The 24,824-nt window shown below is 37.6% G+C and overlaps 1 protein-coding gene across 10 annotated transcripts in view; it reads right to left on the bottom strand.

The window, feature by feature from the left end:
* The window catches only part of ADAM22 (ADAM metallopeptidase domain 22), a 222,781-nt gene that overhangs the window by 85,617 nt on the left and 112,340 nt on the right, over window positions 1–24,824 (bottom strand). For all 10 annotated transcript variants that reach the window (XR_010663779.1, XM_065939998.1, XM_065939996.1 and 7 more), the window contains exon 4: window positions 19,169–19,235. Coding sequence is in view for 9 of the 10 variants with exons in the window: in XM_065939998.1 (XP_065796070.1) it covers window positions 19,169–19,235 (67 nt within the window). In the remaining variant the exon portion in view is untranslated. The remainder of the gene's footprint in view (window positions 1–19,168; window positions 19,236–24,824) is intronic.

Genomic DNA, 24,824 nt, shown 5'->3' with positions numbered 1-24,824 from the left:
ATGTGAGAAAACGTAGATCGAACGTGAGCCTTCTCACCCATGTGTGTCTGATGCAGAGTCAAGTCTCCTTATGTTGGTGGTTCTCAAAGAGTCGTGTCCAGCCCCAAAGCAACAGCTTGTTAGAAATGCAGACAGTCAAGCCTCTCCCTGGACATACTCAATTGGAGGCTCTAGAAGCTCTCAGGTGACTTCCACGCACTCTAAAATTTGAAAACAACTGCTTTTCACTACATCTGCCTCTGCATTCTAAAACGCCTCATTTATTGAGCTCTCTAAAATCTTACACTAGTTTCTGAGCAGAATCTATTATAACTGAAGCATTAAGAATATAAACAGCCATAGTTCTTTTCTATTTCTTCTCTTGTTATCCCCAAACAGCTGTTTTTTTTTTTTTTTTTTTCCAGAAACAAAATGGAGGGGGGAAGGAGAAACAAGAATATGTGAGAATTTTACCATATACAGACAGGAAGAGCAAAGCTACATTTTGTAGGTGCTGGTAAGATGGTACTATACAGGATGCTTTGACCAGGACTAAAAGGGACAGAGCAATCAACGTCCCATTAGCCTGGAACTCAGGGGCCTCCCAGGATGCAGGTCATTCAGTGTAGTATCTGTGATAGTCACAGGCAAATCAGTATGAGTTTAGTCACTCTAAAAGGGACAGGTTAGTGCAGACATTTCCAGATGGAAACACCAGCCTATAACCCTTGTGATCCTGCATCCTCCCTGAGTCACAGCTCTCTCTCCCCTTGGTGGGCACCAGGTCCAGGACTAGCTTCTGCCCTGCAGATCAGACATCCTCTTGCATATGTGAAATCCTTGCTCACACTAGAAGTTCACCACTCTGGGCTCACATTAGTGTCACATTACTGGCACAAGGGAAGCTTTTTATAAAAGATTAAACCTCACTCCATGCCATTTATATCAGGACCTCTAAGGAAGAAACTTGAGCATTTTTTTTTTTTAACTGCCCAGATGATTCCAACATGCTGCCTTAGGCTGAGAAGCTATGCTCTAGACTATTCCCCTTTGCAGGAATTGAAGACCTGCCCCTGATCTCGACTGCACCCTAAATTTCTCCCAGGCATGTGAACTGACTGGACTTTTGTTTGTGGCTACAAGGCTGGAACCTGTTTCCAGGTGCTTGTTTACAATAGCCTCTTTCCCAATTTCCTCCTGGTTGGCATTGACATGATGAATCTGCCCTCCCCTCAACTTTGCCTCTCCCTCTAAATAGTGAGAAATGACATTTTAAAGTCGGGAAAATTCCGAGTCTCCCTAGGGTCATCAGGATCAAGGAAATTCCTAGAAAAGCTAAATTTTACTTTGGAGAGGATCCAGCAACTTATCCTGATTAAAAGTATAACCTGGGATTATATAGACTCAGACTGGATTCATAAAAGGGACATAGGTTAAACATCTGTTCAGTTACAAAGTATAAGGATATCTGATTCCACAGGCTCCCTAAGGGAAACAGAGAGAAAAACAATCTCATCTCATTTTATAGTAAATTAAAATTAAATAACACTAACACACAGTTGATAACCCATGGATTTACACTACTGCATGCCAAAATTTTTACCGGTTCATGCCAAAGCAAGAAAAAAAGGGCAATTCAGTCAATTTTTCATAAAGTTAAAAATAATTTTCATATGACTGTCCTTTGTTCTGAGATTTGTTCTTGTCTTCTCTTTGATTATAAAGACTATCCATTTTTAATTTTAATAGCCTTTTTATTTTGAAATAATTTTAGATTCACAGAAAAGTCCCAAAGATGGCACAGAAAGTTCTTGTATATCTATCACTCGATTTCTCCTATTGTTATCACCTTACATCACCTGAGAACATTTGTCAAAAACTAAAAGACTGACATGGTATGTTACTGATTATGAGGTTCTGAACATTTATATTTCACTAATGTTTCCATTAATTTCCTCTTTCTGTTTCAAGATCCAGTCCAGATTACCATATTGCATTAGTTGTCATATACATTCTTTTTGAACTGGTAGCAATGGTAAATATGATTTAGGTATTCTGAAGGCACTGTTTCCATATATGGCAAAATAAAAAGATTGGTAACCCTATACTAATCTAAAACTTGTTTTGTTAGTATGCGTATGTGTATTCAGTCATGTCTGACTCTTTTCAGCCCTATGGACTGTAGCTCACCAGGCTCCTCTGTCCATGGAGTTTTCCAGGCAAGAATACTGGAGTGGGTTGCCATTTCCTACTCCAGGGGATGTTCCCAACTCAGGGATTGAACATGTATCTCTTCCGTCTTCTGCTTTGGCAGGTGGGGTAGATTCTTTACCACTGAGCCATCTGGGAAACAGAAGTCCAGGATCAAGAATATGAATGAATACTTCCCAGACTCTACTCTCACTGTATATTTCAAAATACTTTTTTTTTAAACTCCCCTTATATGTTCTGTGCTGGGCTTAGTCGCTCAGTTGTGTCCGACTCTCAGCGACCCCATGGACTGTAGTCCACCAGGCTCCTCTGTCCATGGGGATTCTCCAGGCAAGAATAAAGGAGTGGGTTGCCATGTCCTCCTCCAAGCGAGCTTCCCAACCCAGGGATAGAACCCAGGTCTCCTACATTGCAGGCAGATTGTTTACTGTCTGAGCCACCAGGAAAGCCCAAGAATTCTTGAGTGGGTAGCCTGTTCCTTCTCCAGGGGAACACCCTTATACAAACAGGGTTAATTTAAATGACTAACTAAAACACAATTTTTAATATAACCCATGGAAATAATTTTTGAAAGGTTACTCAATAACACTTTGCTATAATATTAATAATAATCTAGGACTTCTCATTGCCCAAGATTGTACTGGACAATCCTTTCAAGGATGTTTGCAAAGTGGAAAGCCTTTGAAGACAGAGAGATGTCTCCCTCTAGAGCAAAGAGCAAGCATGTTTACTTCCTATGATAAAAGAGTCCGGTTTTTTACATTCAGAATTCCTCTAGGAACACAACACACTGTGTGTGCAGGTGTCACCTGCCCTTTCCCTCTGTCACCCTCTAGGGATCAAGGCTCAAGGTACAAGCATGAGAAAATGCTGATGTTCTGGCTACTTCCACTGCCATGAGTAACAAAGTTCTTTGTCTCTGACCCAGGATCTCTTGTCTTCTGCCAGCATAGATGAAACTGCAACAGCCTAACTTGTTGCTTTGTAAGTAGGATAAAATCTCAGACCCTCACAGTTGTTGAAACTTGGATTTCCATTTTAACCTGAAAATTAGGAGGTCTGTTAACAAGGAGCCTCCATTCCCACATTCCCACTTTCCCATAGGATACAAATTAGGTGCAAATGAGTAAGACACACATTGTCCATCTTATTACAGCTAGCTAGACAGGCATAACCATTTATGCCACTGGTTGGTATCTTTGGACATTTGTGTTTGCCATTCCATTCCAGGGTATAAGTGTTTGAGCTGTATCCAAATTATCAGCTCATTCCAACATCTAAAGCTAAATGATCCTTAACAAATCTCTGTACTACTTAAATACTCATTGATAAGCACTAGGATCTTGCAGATTAAGCATCAACCAAAAAACATTTAAAAAACTAAAAGGAGACAAATCTAGCTAAGAGAAAAGAGAATAATTTTATTTAAAAGATGCATATACCTATGACTGATTCATGTTGATGTACGGCAGAAATCAACACAATATTGTAAAGCAAGTATCCTTCAGTTAAAAAGAAAGTGTTTTAAAAAACATGCATGATTCCTGCTGAAGAGGAAAGATACATAAGAATATTGTTGCATTAAACATTCTTTAAATATTGTAGCAAAAGTTTCCACAAGAAAGGAGAAAAGAGAGAACTAGAAAGCCACTGGATACGTTAATAAATAAAAGTGATAAAGAAAAGAGCTTCTTATTGGAAAACAGTGAACACCACAGAAAATAGGGACCATAGAGGTCTCAAGTTAAAAAAAAAATTACAGACCCAGTGAACTTAAAATCTATTTTTATTGTGCAGGAATCTTTCCTTATACTGTTTTCCCTTGGGTAATGTTAGCTGTTGAAAACAAAACATGAAAACAGGGATAGGTTCCCAGGAGTTAAAGCTCCCAAGTATCCTAACTAAGCAATTGTTAAAGTCTTTTGAGGTGCAATCTATTTTTCAAAGTCAAAGACTTACTCCCTCACCTCTCATATGTAGGCTCAGGCACTTACAGCACATACTCCAATTGTTTTTACATTAAAACCTCCATAACAAATTAGTAAAACCTGGGTGGCTTAAAACAAAAATACTTTATTCTCTCACAGAACTGCAGATGAGAATCTGGAATCAAGGTATTGGCAGAGCCATACTCTCTAGAGAAAAATCCTTCCTTACTTCTTCCTAAATTCCAATGGTTGCCAACAAGTTCCAAGTGTTCCTTGGCTTGGAGCTGCCTCCTCTAATCTCAGACACCATCTTCACATGGCATTCTTCCTGTGTCTCTATGTCTAAACTTCCTTATACAGACACCAGTCATGGATTAGGGTCCTCCTCTTAAGTCAATCACCATCTGAAAAGACCCTGTTTGCAAAAAAGATTACATTCACAGGTACCAGGGGATATGACTTTTGTAGGGACATTATTCAACACAGTACAAATTCTCATCTCTTTTCAAGTAACCATGTGAACTTTTTTATTCATGATCCAGAGATTTTGCTTCTGAGAAGCTTGGCTCAGTGAAATAAAATGCAAGTGTCTACAGCAGCCCTCATCTAAAAAGATTAACCCATATCTTAATTACCTCTAGCCAGACATTCTACTTTCCCATAGCTTCACTGAACAATACTCATCACCTTTTAACACAAATATACAGTAAACCTGGTAATTCAGCTGGTAAAGAATTCGCCTATGATTCAGGAGACCCTGGTTTGATTCCTGGATCAGGAAGATCCCCTGGAGAAGAGATGGGCCACCCACTCTTGTATTCTTGGGCTTCCCTGATGGCTCAGACAGTGAAGAATCTGTCCGCAATGGGAGAGACTCGAGTTCGATCCCTGGGTTGGGAAGATGCCCTGGAGGAGGACATCTTTGCAGAGGCAAACCCACTGCAGTATTTTTGCCTGGAGAAACCCCATGGAGAGAGGAGCCTGGTGGCCACAGTCCATGGGGTCACAAAGCGTCAGACACGACTGAGTTACTGAGCACAGTCCAGTAAGCCTGACCTTCACTTCTTTTATTAAGTCAAACAGAGCTTCCAAATTGCTTATTTTTAACCAGAGAATGGGCAAGAGAAATTATTTTTCAGCTCTTAGGTAACCGTTTACAGACACACTGATATAACAATGTCCGAGCAGACTATGAAAACATTTTAGGTTCCCACAAAATGGTCCTCAGCAAATTACAGGAAAGCAGAGAGGGTACTTGGCAGGTTCTCTGGGATGCAGTTCTAAATTGAGAGAATGGAAAATCAATGTGAAGTACATACAGTGACTAAATAATTATAAACTCATGAAATTATAACTCTTTCCAGGAAACTACTGCGTTATTGTATTGTAACAAATAATAGATGCTTAAATATATTGCTCTATATGAATTCTTTAGCATAAGACATGTGTATTACATAAAACCTTATTCTATAGCTGATGTTTGAATATCATTGGGGAAGAAATATAATTGTCTAGAAGACAGTTCTAAAAAATGACAGCCTATCCCTAAAATGAAGGAAGAAAAAGATTTTTGCTCCATCTGAAAAGAATCACATTTTTGTTTCTTTCTTCTCTTCCTTTTTTTTAATCTAATAAAATGTAACTATATGAGGGTTTGAGGTAAAGAAAAAAGACATTGTTTTTCCACTATCTCCTTTAATTTCACTTCCATTCTGTCACCCACCCATTTGCTCTTAAAAAAAAAAAAAAAGGAAGGATAAACAGGGAAAACTTGTAGCTGCCAAAGGAAGGCTGCATTGCAGCATCTCTTTTTCCTCTTATACCTTGAACCTTAAAAACTGTGTTCAAGAACTCAACACTAGCATTCAATGGTCATTTCTATTCCTCCACGGATGATTTTGAATTAGCCCAAGATTAATTTAAAGGTTCAAACAAAGGGTTGGCTTACTAAGGACAAACTTCTCAAACAAAGTCCTTTGGGGAGGCAGACTAATATTTAAGGATTGTATCTGTCAAAAAGTGACACTAAATCTGAAAAAAAAATTTTTTCCAGCAATATTTCTTTAAGTATATGATTGTCATTTGCCATTTTGGGAGTATTTTCCTATAAAATGAAGGATGGAGTTGAATTTGGTGGTTTCTAAGGTTTTTCCTGGATCTATGAATTGCAGTCTATTTTTTCTTTTCATTTATTTTTATTAATTGGAGGCTAATTACTTTACAATATTGTAGTGGTTTTTGCCATACATTGACATGATCAGCCATGGATTTACATGTGTTCCCCATCCTGATCCCCCCTCCCGCCTCCCTCCCCATCGGATCCCTCTGGGTCTTCCCAGTGCACCAGCCCTGAGCACTTGTCTCATGCATCCAACCTGGGCTGGTGATCTGTTTCACACTTGATAGTGTACTTGTCAAATTGCTGTGTGGACTACCTATTGACCCCACTCAGCATTATGCAAAAAACCACTCTGCCTTCTAAAGACATTTAGAGATGCACTTCCAGATTTTGAGAATGTGGTAAGAAGAGAAAACAAAGGCATAAAATAATCAATACATGAAGTCCAAAGGCAGATTTGGTCTTGTTTCCACTAGGTCATACTTGATTGTTTGGGTTGAGGCTCTGCTCAAATATTATACTCCTACCTTCTATTCAAAAAAAAAAAGACTAACTTTATTGAAGCACAGTTGATCTACAATGTTGTGTTAATTTCTCTTGTACAGAAATGTGATTCTATAACTGAATATTTAAGAATTTCTCATATTCTTTTCCATTAAGGGTTATTATAGAATATTGAATATAGTTCTCTGTGCTATATATCCTGTTGTTTATATATCCTACACATAGTAGTTTGCATCTGCTAATCCCAAAATGTCAATCCTTCCCTCTCCTAACCATCCCCCTTCTTGGCAACCACAAATGTGTTCTCTATGTCTATCTGTTTCTGTTTCATAGACAAGTGCTTTTGTGTCATATTTTAGATTCCACTTATAAGTGATATCATATAATATTTGTCTTTGTCTGGCTTACTTCATAAGTACTATCATACTTGGTATGATAATCTCTAGGTCCATTCATGTTGCTGCAAATGGCATTATTTCAATCTTTTTTATGGTTATGTAATATTCCTTTACACACACACACACACACACACACACACACACACACACACATATACTTCCCTGGTGGTTCAAACTGCAATACAGGGGACCCAGGTTTGATACCTTGGTCAGGAAGATCCCCTAGAGAAGGGAATAGTAGCCCATGCCAGTAATCTTGCCTGGAGAATTCCATGGACAGACGCGCCTGGCGGGTTACATCCCATGGGATCTCAAAGAGCAATTAACACTCACATATATATGCCACATCTTTATTCACTCATCTGCCAATGGACATTTAGCTTGTTTCCATGTCTTGGCTATTGTGAATAGTGCTGTTATGAACATACGGATGCATGTTATCTTTTCAAATTATAGCTTTATCAGAAAATACACCTATGAGTGGGATTGTTGCATTATTAGGTAGCTCTATTTTCAGTTATTTGAGGAACCTCAATAGTGGCTGCACCAATTAACATTCTCACCAACAGTGTAGGTTCTCTATCTCTTATACAACTGTCTCCATCTCTTCTTCTGCCCATCCTCTCTGGTTTCTTCCTCTTCCTCTCATGCACCAAGGTCCTGCACATCAAGGCCTCTGGGCCTTTGTACATACTCATTTCACTGCCTTGAAAAGCTGTTCCCTTCCCATTTCACCTCCTGTTACTTATCATTTAAACTTCAAAGTTAATCTCATTTCCTCAAGGAGTCTTCCCTAACCAACCAGACTAGATCAGGTCTCCTATCAAATGCTCTCAGAACAATAGAAACTTCTCTTTATGGCACTCTCATAACTGCCATTGTAAAAGACCTATTGACAGTTATTTTCATTATGCCTATTGCCTCTACTTAACCACCTGCTTTACAACGGCAAGAATTACATCATATGTTGTTCACAGCTATCTCCCTGACCCAGTGCAATCTCTCAGCACACATCTATTGAATGAAAGAGGGCTGAGAACACAAGTAGGGTGTCTGACCATTGAAGTTTTTGTCTACTCTGTCAGAAATTTCTAATGTCAACTTGTCTGTCTAAATATCTAATCTCACTTAATCTCCACATTGCCTCAATTTTTAGGAGTTTCCTGTGGGGATAATCAAATGCACCGGCGCCCCTCCCTTTTCTATTTCATAGTGTGCGAGCCACTCAGCCGTGTCTGACTCTCTGCAACCCCATGGACTGCAGCCCACCAGGCTCCTCTGTCTGTGAGATGTCCCAGGCAAGAATACTGGAGTGGGTTACCATGTCCTTCTCCAGGGGATCTTCCCAACTCAGGGATCAAATCTGGGTCTCCTACATTGGCAGGCAGATTCTTTACCACTGAGCCACCAGGGAAGCCCAAATGCCAAGATGCCAGTTTTCCAGTTGTTCTTATTTTTATAGTAGCCACTTATTCACCAGAAAATAAGAATTTTTTATAAATGAAAAAGAAAATAATACCAGTTTGGGACAACACCAAGGGAATAACTTGTGATTTCTTTTTTTTGGCTTCCAACCAGTTTCAAACTGATCAAAAACAACATTTCCACAAATTACTGCTTAATCACAGTTCATTCTGATTTCAAATTTTTTTCTGAAACTAGATTTGTATAAGACATTATATAATAGAAAGATTAGTTCTGCAATTAGAATTAAAATAGGAAAAATGTTCTATTATAGAATAGTTACTTGGTTTCATATATAGAAACACTATTAGTGCTACTTTGATTTTTTAAATTTATGACTGAACAAGCCTTTTAAGTTTATAGATAACATCTTGAGTATTAATAGATTAAATAATCATTTCGATACTTCTTTGAAAAATTTTTTACACAGGAAGAAAATAAAGAGGACTCTCTACTCAAACAGGTTACAAACAGAGCTTAGAAACAGAACTCATGCTGACACCAGCTGTCACAGTCCATTTCTCCTTATTCCCAGCACTGAGATACCTGACCTGTATAAACTGGTAATGGGCCAATATATTTTCTTCACACTACAGAGTTAAGACTACTTGCAATCTTAACAATGCCATTAAGACAGCTGATGCATTATACATGATGACTGACCTAGAGCAATCTTGCTTTGGTCCCAAGGGAGAGCAAAATTTACTTAATCCCCAAAGAATTTTTTTCCAGTAATACAAAGAGAATTAAATCATGAAACCTGAGACCTCCCTGAAACCACACTGATTACAAGATGGCAGAGGAACATATGTCTGCATAAGCCTGCCAGGAGGAAAATGCACAGTGCCCAGCTCATCAAAAAGATGCTAAATAGATGACTAACAGTGCATAAAAAAGTAAAGTTAGGAGACAAACCTGGAATAATTGCTACGTGTGATCGAGAAACAAATATTTTATCAGTTTGTTTAAGAGATTTGTATAGCTCTTTCACTCTCTTCCGTGTGTGTGTGTGTGTGTGTGTGTGTTGGGGAATGAGGGGGATGGGCATTTTGAAGCACCTTGGCAGGGATACAACAAAATATTATCTAGCTTTTTTGCAGAATGATGACACGTTTCAGCTTCCCTGCTCTTGTCCATAAAACTTTACATTTCCTCCACAGCAGACAAATGTACACATAAAAATAAGATGGGCATAAGAACAGAGCCATGTGTTTGCCATGTGCAAGATGGCAACATATTTCATATGGTTACAGTTTAAAAGCCACAGCAATTCACTCTACTGAACAATACTCAGTCTAACTTCTAAGAACTACAAAGAAGGACTAAAAATAAACCCCAAGAGAAAATGATTGAAAAAACAGGGCATTCTTAGAGGGCATTTACTTTTCTTTAGGATAATGGAAATTTTATATTTAGAAGAAAAGAGACTCACTCAAATCAAACGATTACATCTCCAATTCATGGCTTACTAAAACATCTGCTAAGGAAGATGTATTGATAATTGTAAATGGTAAAATGAAATGCTGTAATTTAAATATCTGTATTTTGATTCCTCTGCTACTGTAATTATTGGTTTCCATAAAGAGCATAAATTATAGTGAATAATAGCATGAATTCCAGCATCAGACCGCTTGGCTCCAAATTCCAGGGAAAGTTAGTTGAATTTTATGTGCTTAGTTTCTTCATCTGCAAAATGAGGATACCAGTGCTACTACTGAGGGAGTAAATGACTTAAAATATGTAAAACACTTACTAGACTAGTGCCTGGCACATAGTAAGTATCATATAAATGTTTGCTATTTCTCCAACTGCAACTACTAATTCTACTTTTATTATTCTTCTGTGCAGTTACCAGTATTGATCTCATTGAGAATATCAACATAATTCAAAGAGGTAGAGATTGTACAAAATGGGAAATTCAGGATGGTAAAATTTAGAGCACTTATGGGTATAATAATTATTTATTTGCAAAAATACAAAATTTTGAGAATGTTATAAAATCATTATGGTAAATCATCATATTTTTAAATTTTGGTAAAGTGAGTGTTTCTTTAGCCAGAGAGAATATGCCACCGATAGCCTTAAGGAAGCAAAATGAGATTGGCTTTGTGAGACGTGGTTAACTCTTCCAAGTGATGAGCATTAAATTGCTGGCAGCAGTTATTCACCTCTGAGATGAGACTAGCCTTGGAGTTAATAGATAGCAAACAAAAGCATAGTCTTTACACAGGACAGTAAGACAGTTAACATATAGTGATTATCAATCAATGAAAATAGCTCACTAGGACTCCCTATGTGTGTGTTTAGTCATTAAGTCATGTTCAACCCTTTTGCAACCCCATGAACTATAGCCCTCCAGGCTCCTCTGTCCATGGGATTTTCTAGGCAAGAATACTGGAGTGGGTTGTCATCTCCTTCTCCAGGGGATCTTCCTGACCCAGGGGTTGAATGCAGGAGGATTCTTTACCATTGAACTACCAGGGAAGACCAGGACTTGCTTTACCAACCATCAGATAAATAGTTTTTCCAGTTACACTTTTGTTCAGCATTTAAAATACTTTATAAAACTTCTGTGAAAATATCATAGCTCTTTCAACAGTAACAAGAAAATTGAATCATTCTTCTGATCAAAGTCACCATTTAAAATGAAAGCATTTAAAAATGGGAAGCCACTCAAACCCACAGGACCCAAAGGAGGAGGTTTCCTGTGCTGGTCCTATTTGCAATTATAGAATCATCTCTGAATTAGAAGATCCTGGAATTGAATCACACCATCCCTGAAACTCAATTCAATAATTTCTTAATCAAATTTTTAGAAGATTAACCCTGTTTGTATGTTTAATTCTTAGAAAATTTAGATCTCATTCTTGCAGGCTTCTTATACCCTGAGGTTAAGAAAAATCTTTTACATCAGCTGTTAGGAGCTAATGAAGTCATTAAATATAATAAAGTTTAAAAACTAGCTTAGCTATAGCTAGTAACTAATCATTATGTATATGGAAAATATATTGATCAATATTTCTTTAATCATTCTAATTTAATTTCAAGTCATACTGATGTTAAGTCATGGCTAAACTCTTTCAGAGAATGTACTTGAGAAAAAATGCTTCCAAGTCATCTAACTTTAAAATATGTATATTTGTGGTTAAATTATTTTTTAGTAGTGTAAAAAAATATCATGTCCATAGCTATGACATCTGAATTTTCTCTCTGGCCAAAATAACTTGTATGATACCTGCATGCCCATCTCACCTATGACACCTGCACCTTCAGTCTTCCTTCATCCTGCACCAGACGTTCTGCTCTCAGAGTTTAGGCTCAGTGCTGAGAGTCCTTAACCTAAATCTCCCAGAAAGTGCAGTAGAAGGACATAAATACAGATTCTAACATATGGGTAGTCGCATCTGCCAAACATTCCTATCATTGTAGCAGGAGTCCCTCAAGGACCAACTAAAGATCTTTAATTGATAGTCTGACCCTCAGCTGGCCTTAAAACGATTACTGGGTTTCTTTACTGGATAAATGCCTCCCCATCTCCACAGAGTCAGGGAAAATGCCTGAAACTTCAATCTGAAATTAAGGGTGATAAAACTAAGAGCTTAGGTGACAACTATAAATAGATCCATTTTTTAAAATTCCTTTACAAAAGCATCTTCATGGGCCATATGACTTCATTACTATTTAGGTGACTAAGTATCCTTCCCATATCCAAGAAGTTCTAGAAAAGCTACTATAGTGAGAATTCAAGACAGAAAGCCTGTTTCTATAACATAAGGAAAAGATGTAAATAAGAAAGACATTTTGGAAAAGAAGTACTGCTGCTGAGTTGTTCTCCTTAAATAGAGAGACACAAAGATTTTTAAATAGCCTTTGTATAGATTACTTGGCTACTTTGTATAGATTCTGTGGCTATTGCTTGCATTTCATCTCAAAGACAGCCTCAAAAACAAAGATATTCTAAAAGCTATTTGAAAAAAAGATTCATCACTGATGCAGCAGTATGGGAGGCTCTGTACTAAAGCATGCAGCAGAATTTACTGTACACCAAGGTCTGGTTTTTCTTTTCTATTTAATCGTTTACTCTTCTTGCATCTATAGAAAGAACCAAGAATCTGGATGGTAATGCAGTTCTGAGAATCAATAAGGAAACTGGATATGCAGGATAAGTAAAAACAGATTAACCCCTTTGTTCATCTTTTCTGCTGCAATAAATATATGTAATGACACTTTGGCAGCTGACTAGCTATTTTTGTGCTCCCCGTGACTAAAAAAAGAAACAGTTCAAGCATTTATGTACTATTCAATTATATGCAACGAGTTTGGAAAAAATCTATGTCTCATAAAAGGATATGTTAAATAAAGGTGTCATTTTTTTTAAAAAGTAGAAACAGAATGAAGTCACTAAACTATAATGTACATTTTAAATAAATTAAATTCTGTCACTAATAATTGAGAAGATTTTTTTCCTAATAAAGAAGTCTACAATGTTTTATAGCACCATATAATCACTTGTGGGTTGGTTTTTTTTTTGCTAAAAAAAAATTCTTAAAAGATACCTTAAGATACATCATTTCTTTAACACATTGTGCACATTTGAAGTACTCAAGTATTGATAATTATGTTCCTCATGGGGAAATCTAGAAAATAATATGAGAAAACCTGAATACAACTCAAGATCACAAGCAATTTTATATGGATGATTTTCAGATTTATAGACACTAGAAAGTTAGCATAAGCCAGGAAGGTATCCATTGTCCTGACAGTTATCACATGTAAATTTTTCTAAGTAATTTCTTATAGCTGTCCTCCACTAGTATTTTTTTCGCCTGTCATTGACACATTCATTTTGGAAGACAAAACAATTAAGTCAGGATTTTTAAGGTATATCTTTTTTTTTTTTTTAAGAAAATAGAATTGAGCTGGAAATCTGACTTTAAGAATTGAATTGAATGCAGAGGGTGTCTCCTTGGAGCACAGCCTCCTGCTGGGTGACAGTACTGTGCTGAGCTAGAAATCTTCATGGACCGCCAAACCTCGGGGAGGGGAGATGGATGTGACCAGTAGGAGAAAAGCCATCTTGTAAGAAAACACTCAGGCTTTCTCCTTGCTTCTGTATCAACTTCCCTGATACTCAGTTCCCGGAAATGACCATGGCCATTTCAGTTTGCCTAAACAATACTTTTTAAGGAAAATTCCACCACCATTCCATCCAAGTAAAAGGTTCCCTCTCTCTGCTCAGTCACTCAGTCACGTCTGACTGCAACCCCAATGACTATAGCCTGCCAGGCTCCTCCGTCCAGGGGCTTTTTCCAGGCAAGAATACTGGAGCCGGTTAGTCACAATAACCTCTCCCACCCCTTAAGCAAACACGTTCTCCTCTGATGCCTCCTCTTCAACACACAGCACTCTCCAATCTCCAGACTTCAACCCTGACCCATTCTCCAATGCCTTCTTATCCATCTTCTTACTGCCACTATGGAACCAATTAGGACTTTGAGACAATGACCTCTGAGTGCACTCAATTCAATTAAGTGAAGCGCAGTAACCAGTTAAGTGCCAGTCAAAAGTCAATACTGGAAAATCGGTGTCTCTACATATCCATCCTTAACGATTAGGATTCTGATTCAAGGACAGGTTAGGAGTGGTCACATTCAATCCAGAAATAATTTGAACTAATAAAAAAGACACCCAGCAGTTATTACTTTATGATCATTATCACCAGAGATCAAATAATTTAACCAAATACTACCAGAACTAATAACACTGATGACTGGTCATGATCATTCATTGGTAATGATACAATAATAAATCATATCTCTTCCAAGATGTCTATTTTTACTTTTTGACCCCAAGGAAATCTACCTCCTTCCCCATCCATAAATACAGAAGATTTACCATTCCTTTCCTAGTGTTCTAAAACTCCTACTATGGCAATTTTCTTGAGATATGAAAAATAAAACAGGCTTTGTACTAGAGTATGTCTTTATCAATTTTGCCCAAGGCAATTGATGCTACTGAAAAGCTACCCAAACGCATGGTTTGAGAGGGATACCTAAAGGTCCATTACACAGACCACCTTTTCAGTTTAAAGATAAAATTATAAAGGTACAACTGTTAGGAACCTCCAGAAAATGAGGTATATATATATAATAAGTCTAACTAAGATCCATTTCACTTTGTATGGCTATCCTATTTTACATTTGCTATTGTTGTTCAGTCACTAAGTCGGGTCCATCTCTTCACGACCCCATGGATTGCAACATGCCATCCTTCACTATCTCCTGGAGTTCACTCAAATTCATGTCCCTTGAGTCAATGATGCTCTCTAACCATCTTGTCCTCTGCCACTTCCTCCTCCTCTGCCTTCAATCTTTTCCATGAACGTAGACTATATGGTAGATAGCATGGTGTAAGAGTCAGCTCCAGAGATAGATAACCTAGATTCAAACTGCAGCTCTACCCCTCCTGCCTCTGTTGCTTTCAGCCCATTATGTAACCTCTCTGTACCTCAGTTCCCTGTCAAGTGGAATAATAGTTATTTTATAATCACAGGTTGTTTGGAGAATAGAATATATATAAATTCATGACTGTCACATCATGAGCAATAAAGGTTAGTGATTACTATTATTAGGATTATAATACTGATGACCAGAGCCTATGTAATGGGACACTTCGACTAATCAAAATCCTGGCACCTTTCAGCTTCAAGACAGAAAAAGCTAGCTAGCAATAAAACAGCAAACTGCATGGTTTAGACTTATTCACTGCTCCTCATCAACTCCAGTTTCTTTTGTCTTAAAAATCCAGAGCCTATAAAACACTGATGAAAGAAATCAAAGAGGACACAAACAGATGGAGAAACATACCGTGTTCATGGATTGGAAGAATCAATATTGTCAAAATGGCTATTCTACCCAAAGCAATCTATAGATTCAATGCAATCCCTATCAAGCTACCAACGGTATTTTTCACAGAACTAGAACAAATAATTTCACAATTTGTATGGAAATACAGAAAACCACGAATAGCCAAAGTAATCTTGAGAAAGAAGAATGGAACTGGAGGAATCACCCTCCCTGACTTCAGACTCTACTACAAAGCCACAGTCATCAAGACAGTATGGTACTGGCACAAAGACAGAAATAGAGATCAATGGAACAGAATAGAAAGCCCAGAGATAAATCCACGAACCTATGGACACCTTATCTTTGACAAAGGAGGCAAGGATATACAATGGAAAAAAGACAACCTCTTTAACAAGTGGTGCTGGGAAAACTGGTCAACCACTTGTAAAAGAATGAAACTAGAACACTTTCTAACACCATACACAAAAATAAACTCAAAATGGATTAAAGATCTAAATGTAAGACCAGAAACTATAAAACTCCTAGAGGAGAACATAGGCAAAACACTCTCTGACATAAATCTCAGCAGGATCCTCTATGACCCACCTCCCAGAATATTGGAAATAAAAGCAAAACTAAACAAATGGGACCTAATGAAACTTAAAAGCTTTTGCACTACAAAGGAAACTATAAGTAAGGTGAAAAGACAGCCCTCAGATTGGGAGAAAATAATAGCAAATGAAGAAACAGACAAAGGATTAATCTCAAAAATATACAAGCAACTCCTGAAGCTCAATTCCAGAAAAATAAATGACCCAATCAAAAAATGGGCCAAAGAACTAAACAGACATTTCTCCAAAGAAGACATACAGATGGCTAACAAACACACGAAAAGATGCTCAACATCACTCATTATTAGAGAAATGCAAATCAAAACCACAATGAGATACCATTACACGCCAGTCAGGATGGCTGCTATCCAAAAGTCTACAAGCAATAAATGCTGGAGAGGGTGTGGAGAAAAGGGAACCCTCTTACACTGTTGGTGGGAATGCAAACTAGTACAGCCACTATGGAAAACAGTGTGTAGATTTCTTAAAAAACTGGAAATAGAACTGCCATATGACCCAGCAATACCACTTCTGGGTATACACACCGAGGAAACCAGATCTGAAAGAGACACGTGCACCCCAATGTTCACCGCAGCACTGTTTATAATAGCCAGGACATGGAAGCAGCCTAGATGCCCATCCGCAGATGAATGGATAAGGAAGCTGTGGTACATATACACCATGGAATATTACTCAGCCGTTAAAAAGAATTCATTTGAATCAGTTCTAATGAGATGGACGAAACTGGAGCCCATTATACAGAGTGAAGTAAGCCAGAAAGATAAAGAACATTACAGCATACTAACACATATATACGGAATTTAGAAAGATGGTAACGATAACCCTATATGCAAAACAGAAAAAGAAACACAGAAGTACAGAACAGACTTTTGAACTCCGTGGGAGAAGGTGAGGGTGGGATGTTTCAAAAGAACAGCATGTATATTATCTATGGTGAATCAGATCACTAGCCCAGGTGGGATGCATGAGACGAGTGCTCGGGCCTGGTGCACTGGGAGGACCCAGAGGAGTCGGGTGGAGAGGGAGGTGGGAGGGGGGATTGGGATGGGGAATACGTGTAACTCAATGGCTGATTCGTGTCAATGTATGACAAAACCCACTGAAATGTTGTGAAGTAATTGGCCTCCAACTAATAAAATAAAATTTAAAAAAAAATAAAAATAAAAAAAAAAAAAAAAAAAAAAAAATCCAGAGCCATAGTTCAACACAATCAAAACAAAAAGATTTTATTCCCAGGGTATTCTAATTAACTGAGGCTTCGCACTTACATTCTTTTTTTTTTTTTTTTTTTTATTTTATTTTATTTTATTTTATTTTTTTAATTTTATTTTATTAGTTGGAGGCCAATTACTTCACAACATTTCAGTGGGTTTTGTCATACATTGACACGAATCAGCCATTGAGTTACACGTATTCCCCATCCCAATCCCCCCTCCCACCTCCCTCTCCACCCGACTCCTCTGGGTCCTCCCAGTGCACCAGGCCCGAGCACTCGTCTCATGCATCCCACCTGGGCTAGTGATCTGATTCACCATAGATAATATACATGCTGTTCTTTTGAAACATCCCACCCTCACCTTCTCCTTACATTCTTAAAGTTTATGTTAAACACACAGAAGTTCTCCCTAAACTAAGGGACAAACTTCAAATTTAATTTTTAAATGAATTGGAAATAAATGTAAGTGAAAGATGATATTCATATATTTTATTTAAAAAACACATAAAAAGTATTTATCATGTTTTTCAGCCTAAAACCTTTCTTTGTAAACTTTGATGGGAAAAAAGGTTTAATAGAACTTCAAGATCAGGATTATGCACCTCTCTGACCAGAATAAAACTTCCTTCAATGAGACACAGAATGCCTTGCAGAAAATACAAATCATTATCTTAAGGAAAGTTCACTAAAATGTATTTCATTTTACTGTAAATATAAAATTACAATCAAGGGCAAAACCCAGACTGTGAGAGACTATAGGATAAATAACTTGGCTTTTTCAACAAATAAACTGCAAGGAAGAATAAAAAGAAGGATAAGGGGAAACCAATGGAATGAAAGAGAGTTTTTAAAAATTGATTTTTAAAAAAATTAAGCAAAACTAAACTCTAGGACACACTTGGGTAATAAAACTACAAGCAAAAGTAAGGAAAGAATAACCACAAAAGTCAGGCTAGTGTTTGCATGTTTTATAAGAGGAGGGAAGGCACTGGGTTTGGAAAGCAGCACATGGAAGAGCAGGACAAACTCTATTTCTTAAACTCCTGTTCAGAAGAAAATAAACACTTAGCTAAAACTCTTTATATTAAACATTGGTCCTAAAGAAACACTTGGGTGATGTCTGGTCTCATATACCTCAGACAACATCATCAGTAGACATGAAAGACACATTCTTATGCCTAGGAAAGTGAACGTGCTAGTTGCTCAGTTGTGTCTGACTCTTTGCAACCCCTTGGACATGTAATCCATCAGGCTCCTTTGTCCATGCAATTTTCCAGGCAAGAATACTGGAGTTGGTAGCCATTGCTTCTCCAGGGGATCTTTCTGACCCAAGGATCAAACTTGGGTCTACCACTTATAAATCGAAAAAAAATTTTGTAAGAAATCTTTTTCAGAGTTTACTCAACAAGAAACAGTATCCTGAGATTTCTGTTTCCAGGGATTTAAAACTCTCTGGGACATCCCTGTCGACATAATAAGTTCATAATTTTTCCAGATGAATTTTTCCAAATGAATACAAAGCCAGGCACCTACCCTACTAAGATTTCACCTCTTCATTCTCAGTGCTAACCTTAAAAGTCAATTTCAGAAATTATTTTTTTTTCAGAAATTATTTTCTGTGATATAATCTAAAAGAGAACTACTTGCAGTAATATTAATCCCACAAAGCATAACTCCAAAAATTCCTGTAGTATACTAAGACTTCTTTTACTGAAAACTAAGTTTTCTCTTAAGCCAGTGACACATTTTAATGATAAATTCTGAAATATAAAAACCCCCAAATTGTATATTGGAAGTATCATGGAAAATTAAAATCATCAGCAGCACTTAAAAGATTCTCAGAGTTTTCCCCAAGAGAAAAATTTTACTTACTTTTACTTCCACAGTCTTCCCTCCATGTTCAATGTGTCTCTCCACATATTCAGAGGACAGCAAATCACTGCAAAAAAAAAAAAAAGAAATGATGATGAAAGAGGGCCTTGAATATGTAAGTCATTTGAAAATCACCATTGTTGACAACATTCCAGCATGAGTGATTTATTTAATATAAAATTCAAGGCAAAAATAAAACTTTATAGGTCTCTTTCTCTTTCATACACACACAGCCTAGTACTTGTAAAAGGATATGAAGCTGAACTGACTAACCCACCTGTCACCCCCTTGTTTAGCAAAGCTAATTCCACCAATATAGTTCAGCAAGTTTAGGAAACTACCATTATTTTTAAGACATCTTATACTTCCCTTTTTACTTTAGCTTTTTTGTATACAAAGATTTTAATTTAATTTTTACTATTCCTTACATCCTTCTTAAGTTTCCTTTGCTGTTTCTCTTCTCCAATGTTTGAATAGTGAGGTACTCCCAGGAGACCGTCTCTCCATATTCCTTGGTGGTCTTTTCCTATCTCATAGTTTTAAGCATTAAGACACTATCAAAATCTAATTTTTTATTTCCAATTCAGACTTTTTTTTTCCTCTCAAACTGGAGATTTAATTGTCTACTGGATGTCTCTGCTTGAATATCTAATAGGCATATCAAGCTTAACATGCTAAGGTGGAATTCTTTCACCCCCACCCACTCCCCACCTCCTGTTCAGCCACAGCCTTCCCCAACAGCTAACTGCTTTGCCCCTAACTTTGAAATGATCAACTCCTCTCATTCCCCACATCTTTGCTTTCCCTTTAAGTCAAAGAGTTTTGATTTGCCACTATACCATACCATTTCTCATGTGTTATGTGTGACATTTTATCTAACAAAATGTTTCCCCCACAAAAAAAATTAAACAGAGGCAAGGAAGTTTAGAAGAAATGAAAAAGAATATACTTCAGCTTTCTAAAATAATCTTTTCTGAAATCTCTCCTAAACCACCACCAGTTTCTTATATATTAATAATTTTAAATATTTACATCACCTTAACTATACTTATCTCTAATTCTATATATGAGAAAAAATTTCCCCTTTAAAAGGTGCCTCAAGACACAACGCTCATGAAATGTTTTAAAGTCCTTACATTTTTAAAGCACATTCACATCCTAATCTTTATCCAAGACCATACCCCCAACAGGAGAGGTACCAGGCAGATGTTTTCAAAACACTGCCCCCAACCTTACTATCAGTCTCCAACAACTTCTCTATCAGTGAGAGTGATAGCATTTATTAGCAGAGCCAGCCAGGTTCCCTCTCTTGGGAATCTGAACCAGTAAATTCAGAAGAAAAAAAAAATTACCAGATGAAGGAAAGAGAAATAGAAAATCAAAAATAAGCAGTCTCTTGAGAGAAGCTGAGCTGTGCCAGCGGGTGAATCCTGTCACCTCAAACCTAGTCTCTCTCTTGGTGGCTCTCAAGCCAAAAGATACAAACAAGCCAAAGAGCTGGAGAATAAAGAATTTATTACTTGCAACAAGTAAGGAAAACACCTTGCCCAAAGTAGTGTCTTCCCCAAGAGCAAAACTGGGAAGTTTCAAGTTAAGGGTATGTGCATATTCATGAAAAGACGAGAAAATTCAGCAAAGAATTGGGGGAACAGTCAATAGAGTTCACACTTTAGTTGACTGAAGTCATGAGGGTCAGCAAAAAATCAACATCATCTTTCCTGAGGTTCCACTTGATGTAATGATTGAGCACTACCCCTACGTGAGTGTCAAGTCTGCAAAACAGCTCAAGATTGGCTTAAAGCCAATCTTTACCACTGAAACAGAACTGGGAGTCTTTACAACTGATTTATTATCTTTGCTGTTGTTATTTCTCTTGCCTGAAAACAGTTTTTGTTTCCTTAAGATCATTATTACTGACATCTGCTCAAGGTCAAGCACTTGGCCAGGCTTATATCACAAATGGCTTCTATGTCAAAAAGCTGTATCTAGTTCTGTTTCTCCAGGGATATCTCCCCCTCACCTTATTTGCTTACAAAATCAGAGTAAAAGCCCCAAATCTCCACTGCGTAAGCTTCCGAATCCAGAACAGCCCATCCCTAATGTTGGATCCTTTCTCCTTCACTGCCATGTGAGTAAACCTCCATTATGGGAACCTGCATGAGTAAGATCAAAAGCAACTATGTAAAATGATACTCAGAGGGGGAGGAACTGTAGTAGTAGGAGGAGTAATAATAATAATAATAAATTTCTAAAAAAATAGCTTTTGCGTCTTCCAGGTTTTCAAATTTCAAGGGAATATCCTTCTTTGAATTATAAAATCAAGAAATTAAGAGAGCATGAGTCACCACAGGAATGTAATTACAGCGAAGAAAAGCCTCTGCTCAGAAATTATGCAGCTATTTCAATCAAGCCTCTATACCTAAAGTTTTGCTGGAAAGGGCGCTATGTAATTTAAACCAAAAGCAGCCCACACAATTTGGTTCTGTTTGTTTGCAGTATTGTGGAAGTCGGGTAAGTATTGTTATTTAATTATTGGGCTGAAAAACCTTCTATTTAAAATATCATTTTTTTTTCCTCTACTGAAACATAAAAATCCTTACCACCACCAACTCAGAACATCAATACAAATTTTTGAAGCCTCTTAAAGTAGAGATAATCAAAATTATCTTTTTAAGTTCTATTATTTATTTTAATCATCATTGTTTATCATTAAGTAGGAATCTACTTCATTTTAAATACAGGAAAACGGAGACTCTCTTAACACATGGGAAATTTTATTTCACCTGATCAGGAAGGATTTACTCCATATTTAACAGTTTACTGAACACTGCTATGTGAATGCTTCTTTGTGAATTTTGAAAGACAGAAGTGAAAATCATTTCCAGTCAAATTCTAAACCCACTTATTTTCTAAAGGAAGTAAGGAAATGTTCTAAAAATTCAAATGTATTCTGGGGTCCCCTTTTTAAAATTTATTTGCATGCCATATATAAGCCTGGAAAAAGCAAAACAAATACAATGTCAACATTTTCAGTCATAATAATGATTATCCTTTGTCTAGCAGGCAACTATCATGAATCAGAGGCAGCTGGTATAGTACAAAGCTTTTAGAATTTAAAAACAAAAGCAAATATTTTTATTTCCTATCCAAACTGCCATTGACTAGCTTTGTGACCTTGGCCAAGTTATTTAATCTTTATGAATACAATTTTGTCCATGTCTAAAATGAAGATAATAAAAATTTCCTTATAAAGTATTAAACCAGAACATATGTGAAAAGTCTCCCAAATCCTGATTTCAATTATCCCACTCCTTACTCATCATCTCCTACCTATCTTTCTCTTGAACTCTCACTTTAACTGTTTGTGTTACCGAACCCAGGTTTGGCTCGAAAGCCAATACTTGACAGACAAGTGTTGGTTGGGAAAAAAAAAAAAAGGTTGCTTTAATCAGAAGCCCAGCACCCTGGGGAGAAGGCAGATTTGCATCCAAAAACCTATTCCAAACATTCTATATGACCAGGAAAGTTTTTAAAGCGAGAATCATTTGGGGAGGAGGTCAGAGTCTTCGTTATCTACCACTGTGTGCAAACTTTCTTCAGATTGGTTGGTAGTGAGGTAACACAGGGACTTCCCAGATGGCACTAGCGGTAAAGAACCCTCTTGCCAACGCAGGTAGACATAAGAGATGTGGGTTTGACCCCTGGGTTGGGAAGATCCCCTGGAGGAGGGCACCAGCAACCTACTCCAGTTTCCTTGCCTGGAGAATCCCATGGACATAGGTGCCGGGAGGGTATGGTGCACAGGGTCACAAAGAATCAGACACAGCTGAAGTGACTTAGCATGCAGGTATACATGAGGTAACACGGTGGTGTTCCAGTATTCCAGGAATCTTGCAGTCAGTCTAAAGTTACCATCCTCCACCGGGGTGAGGGCCTTAGTTCCTACAGAAGAGTCCAAAGGTATTAGGAACCAGGACCGTGCCCTGATTGATTCAGCCATCTGGAACACAGGGAAGGTCAAGGAGACTGAATGAAGCCCATTATCCATAAATAAGAAATGGGTAAATGGAATGACCCTTGGAGGGCCCCTACAGTGTCCAGCTCCATTTCATTTGGAGATTTTTAAACCACTGACCCTACCTACTACTTTCTCACTATCATTCATCTCTCTCTTGTCCACCTAATCTAGTTTACAGTCCATGATTCATCATGAAATCGCTCCCTTGTTCCTCTTCCTCTCTATACTATGCTCTCTTGGCCAAACCTCAACCTTGGTAAAACTTAACTCTTCTACTAATCAAAGTCTGACCCCAAGAAGCAGAGCATCCTGAATGGTCATACATCTAGCCACATAATTTATGAATACAATGGTAAGTGGTCCCACTTAGCACAACACTGCCCATAAATCCACTAGTGCATTTTCCTAGTCAATTTACTCTGAGAAGATCCTTCCAAATTTTTCTCTCCTAAAATCCCCAAGGCATTTCTTCATTATAACTCCCTGCTAATGACCTCACTTCTATATTCACTGAGAGAACGGAAACAGAAAAAGGCTGCTTCATCTTTCCAGTCTACCAACACCCCTATTTTCTGAGCCAGTCTCTGAAATGGAATAAGACCCTATGGGGCCTTCCCAGGACAGAACTTCCTCCATACTCTCTGCCTGACTTGTTTGTAGAAAAACTTTAGTCAAATAATAAATATAATGAGAGAAATGATAAAATGCAGAAGCAAAGAAAAATAGTCAAACAAGACCAAACAGTAGTAGTTTAGTCATTAAGAAAAGTCAAAGACATTTAGTTCCTCCTTAAGGGCTACAGATAATATTCTGAGCCAAATCCTGTGAGCAGTTTTGTAGATAATGAAATCCCACTAGGAGGAAGAAGTTAACTACATGATTACCAAATTACAGTCATGACATAAACTGCCACAATTCTGAGAACCAGACTCAAGAAAATCAACCCTGGAACTAAAGATCAACTGCACCTAAAATAATCAAAATGATGCTGATCAGGCCACTACATGACTAATTCAAGATGATTGTCAGAGCTGACTGTGCTGTTCTGCATATAGCCCCTATTCTCTGCCTACACACCTCTGAAACTCCCCTTTAAAAACATGCCCACTGATTAATGGTGGAGATTTGGACTTTGGACATGAGTCTGCCTTCTCCCTCAGTTGCCAGCCTCCAGAAAAAAAGTAAACTTTCTTTTCTGTCAACACATGCCTCTCCGGTATTGGCTGTTGAGCTGCTAGCAAAATAGAAATTGCTAGGCAGTCAGTGCAGGACTCTGAGACCTCTGTCTTACTTTCAACAAACATCTCACTCCATTAAACTAAAATTATACCCTTTGTCAAGAATTCCTGGAATGTGTCCTTGGTCTGATAAATTATCAGCACTCAGATCCAGGGAAGGGCAGTAATTAACTTCCTTTCCATATGGGTGATCATAAATCTATAGCCCATACTTTTGGTCCATTGTAAAATGGCCAGGAGGTTATGATAAAGGCTTAATCTGAGGATCAAGAGAAGCAATAAAGATGTTAAACATCTTGACCTTTAAACTGATTGGTTAAAAATGACATATTTTAAGGACAGAAGCAAACCAAAGCTGTATAGATTAATACTGGTAAGAATATAAACTGCTGTAAGTCCC

This window comes from Muntiacus reevesi, chromosome 6 (assembly GCF_963930625.1).
Source record: "Muntiacus reevesi chromosome 6, mMunRee1.1, whole genome shotgun sequence".
Taxonomy (NCBI): Eukaryota; Metazoa; Chordata; class Mammalia; order Artiodactyla; family Cervidae; genus Muntiacus; species Muntiacus reevesi.
Note: the sequence above shows the minus strand (reverse complement) of the source record. Positions and strands in the feature narration are given on the sequence as shown.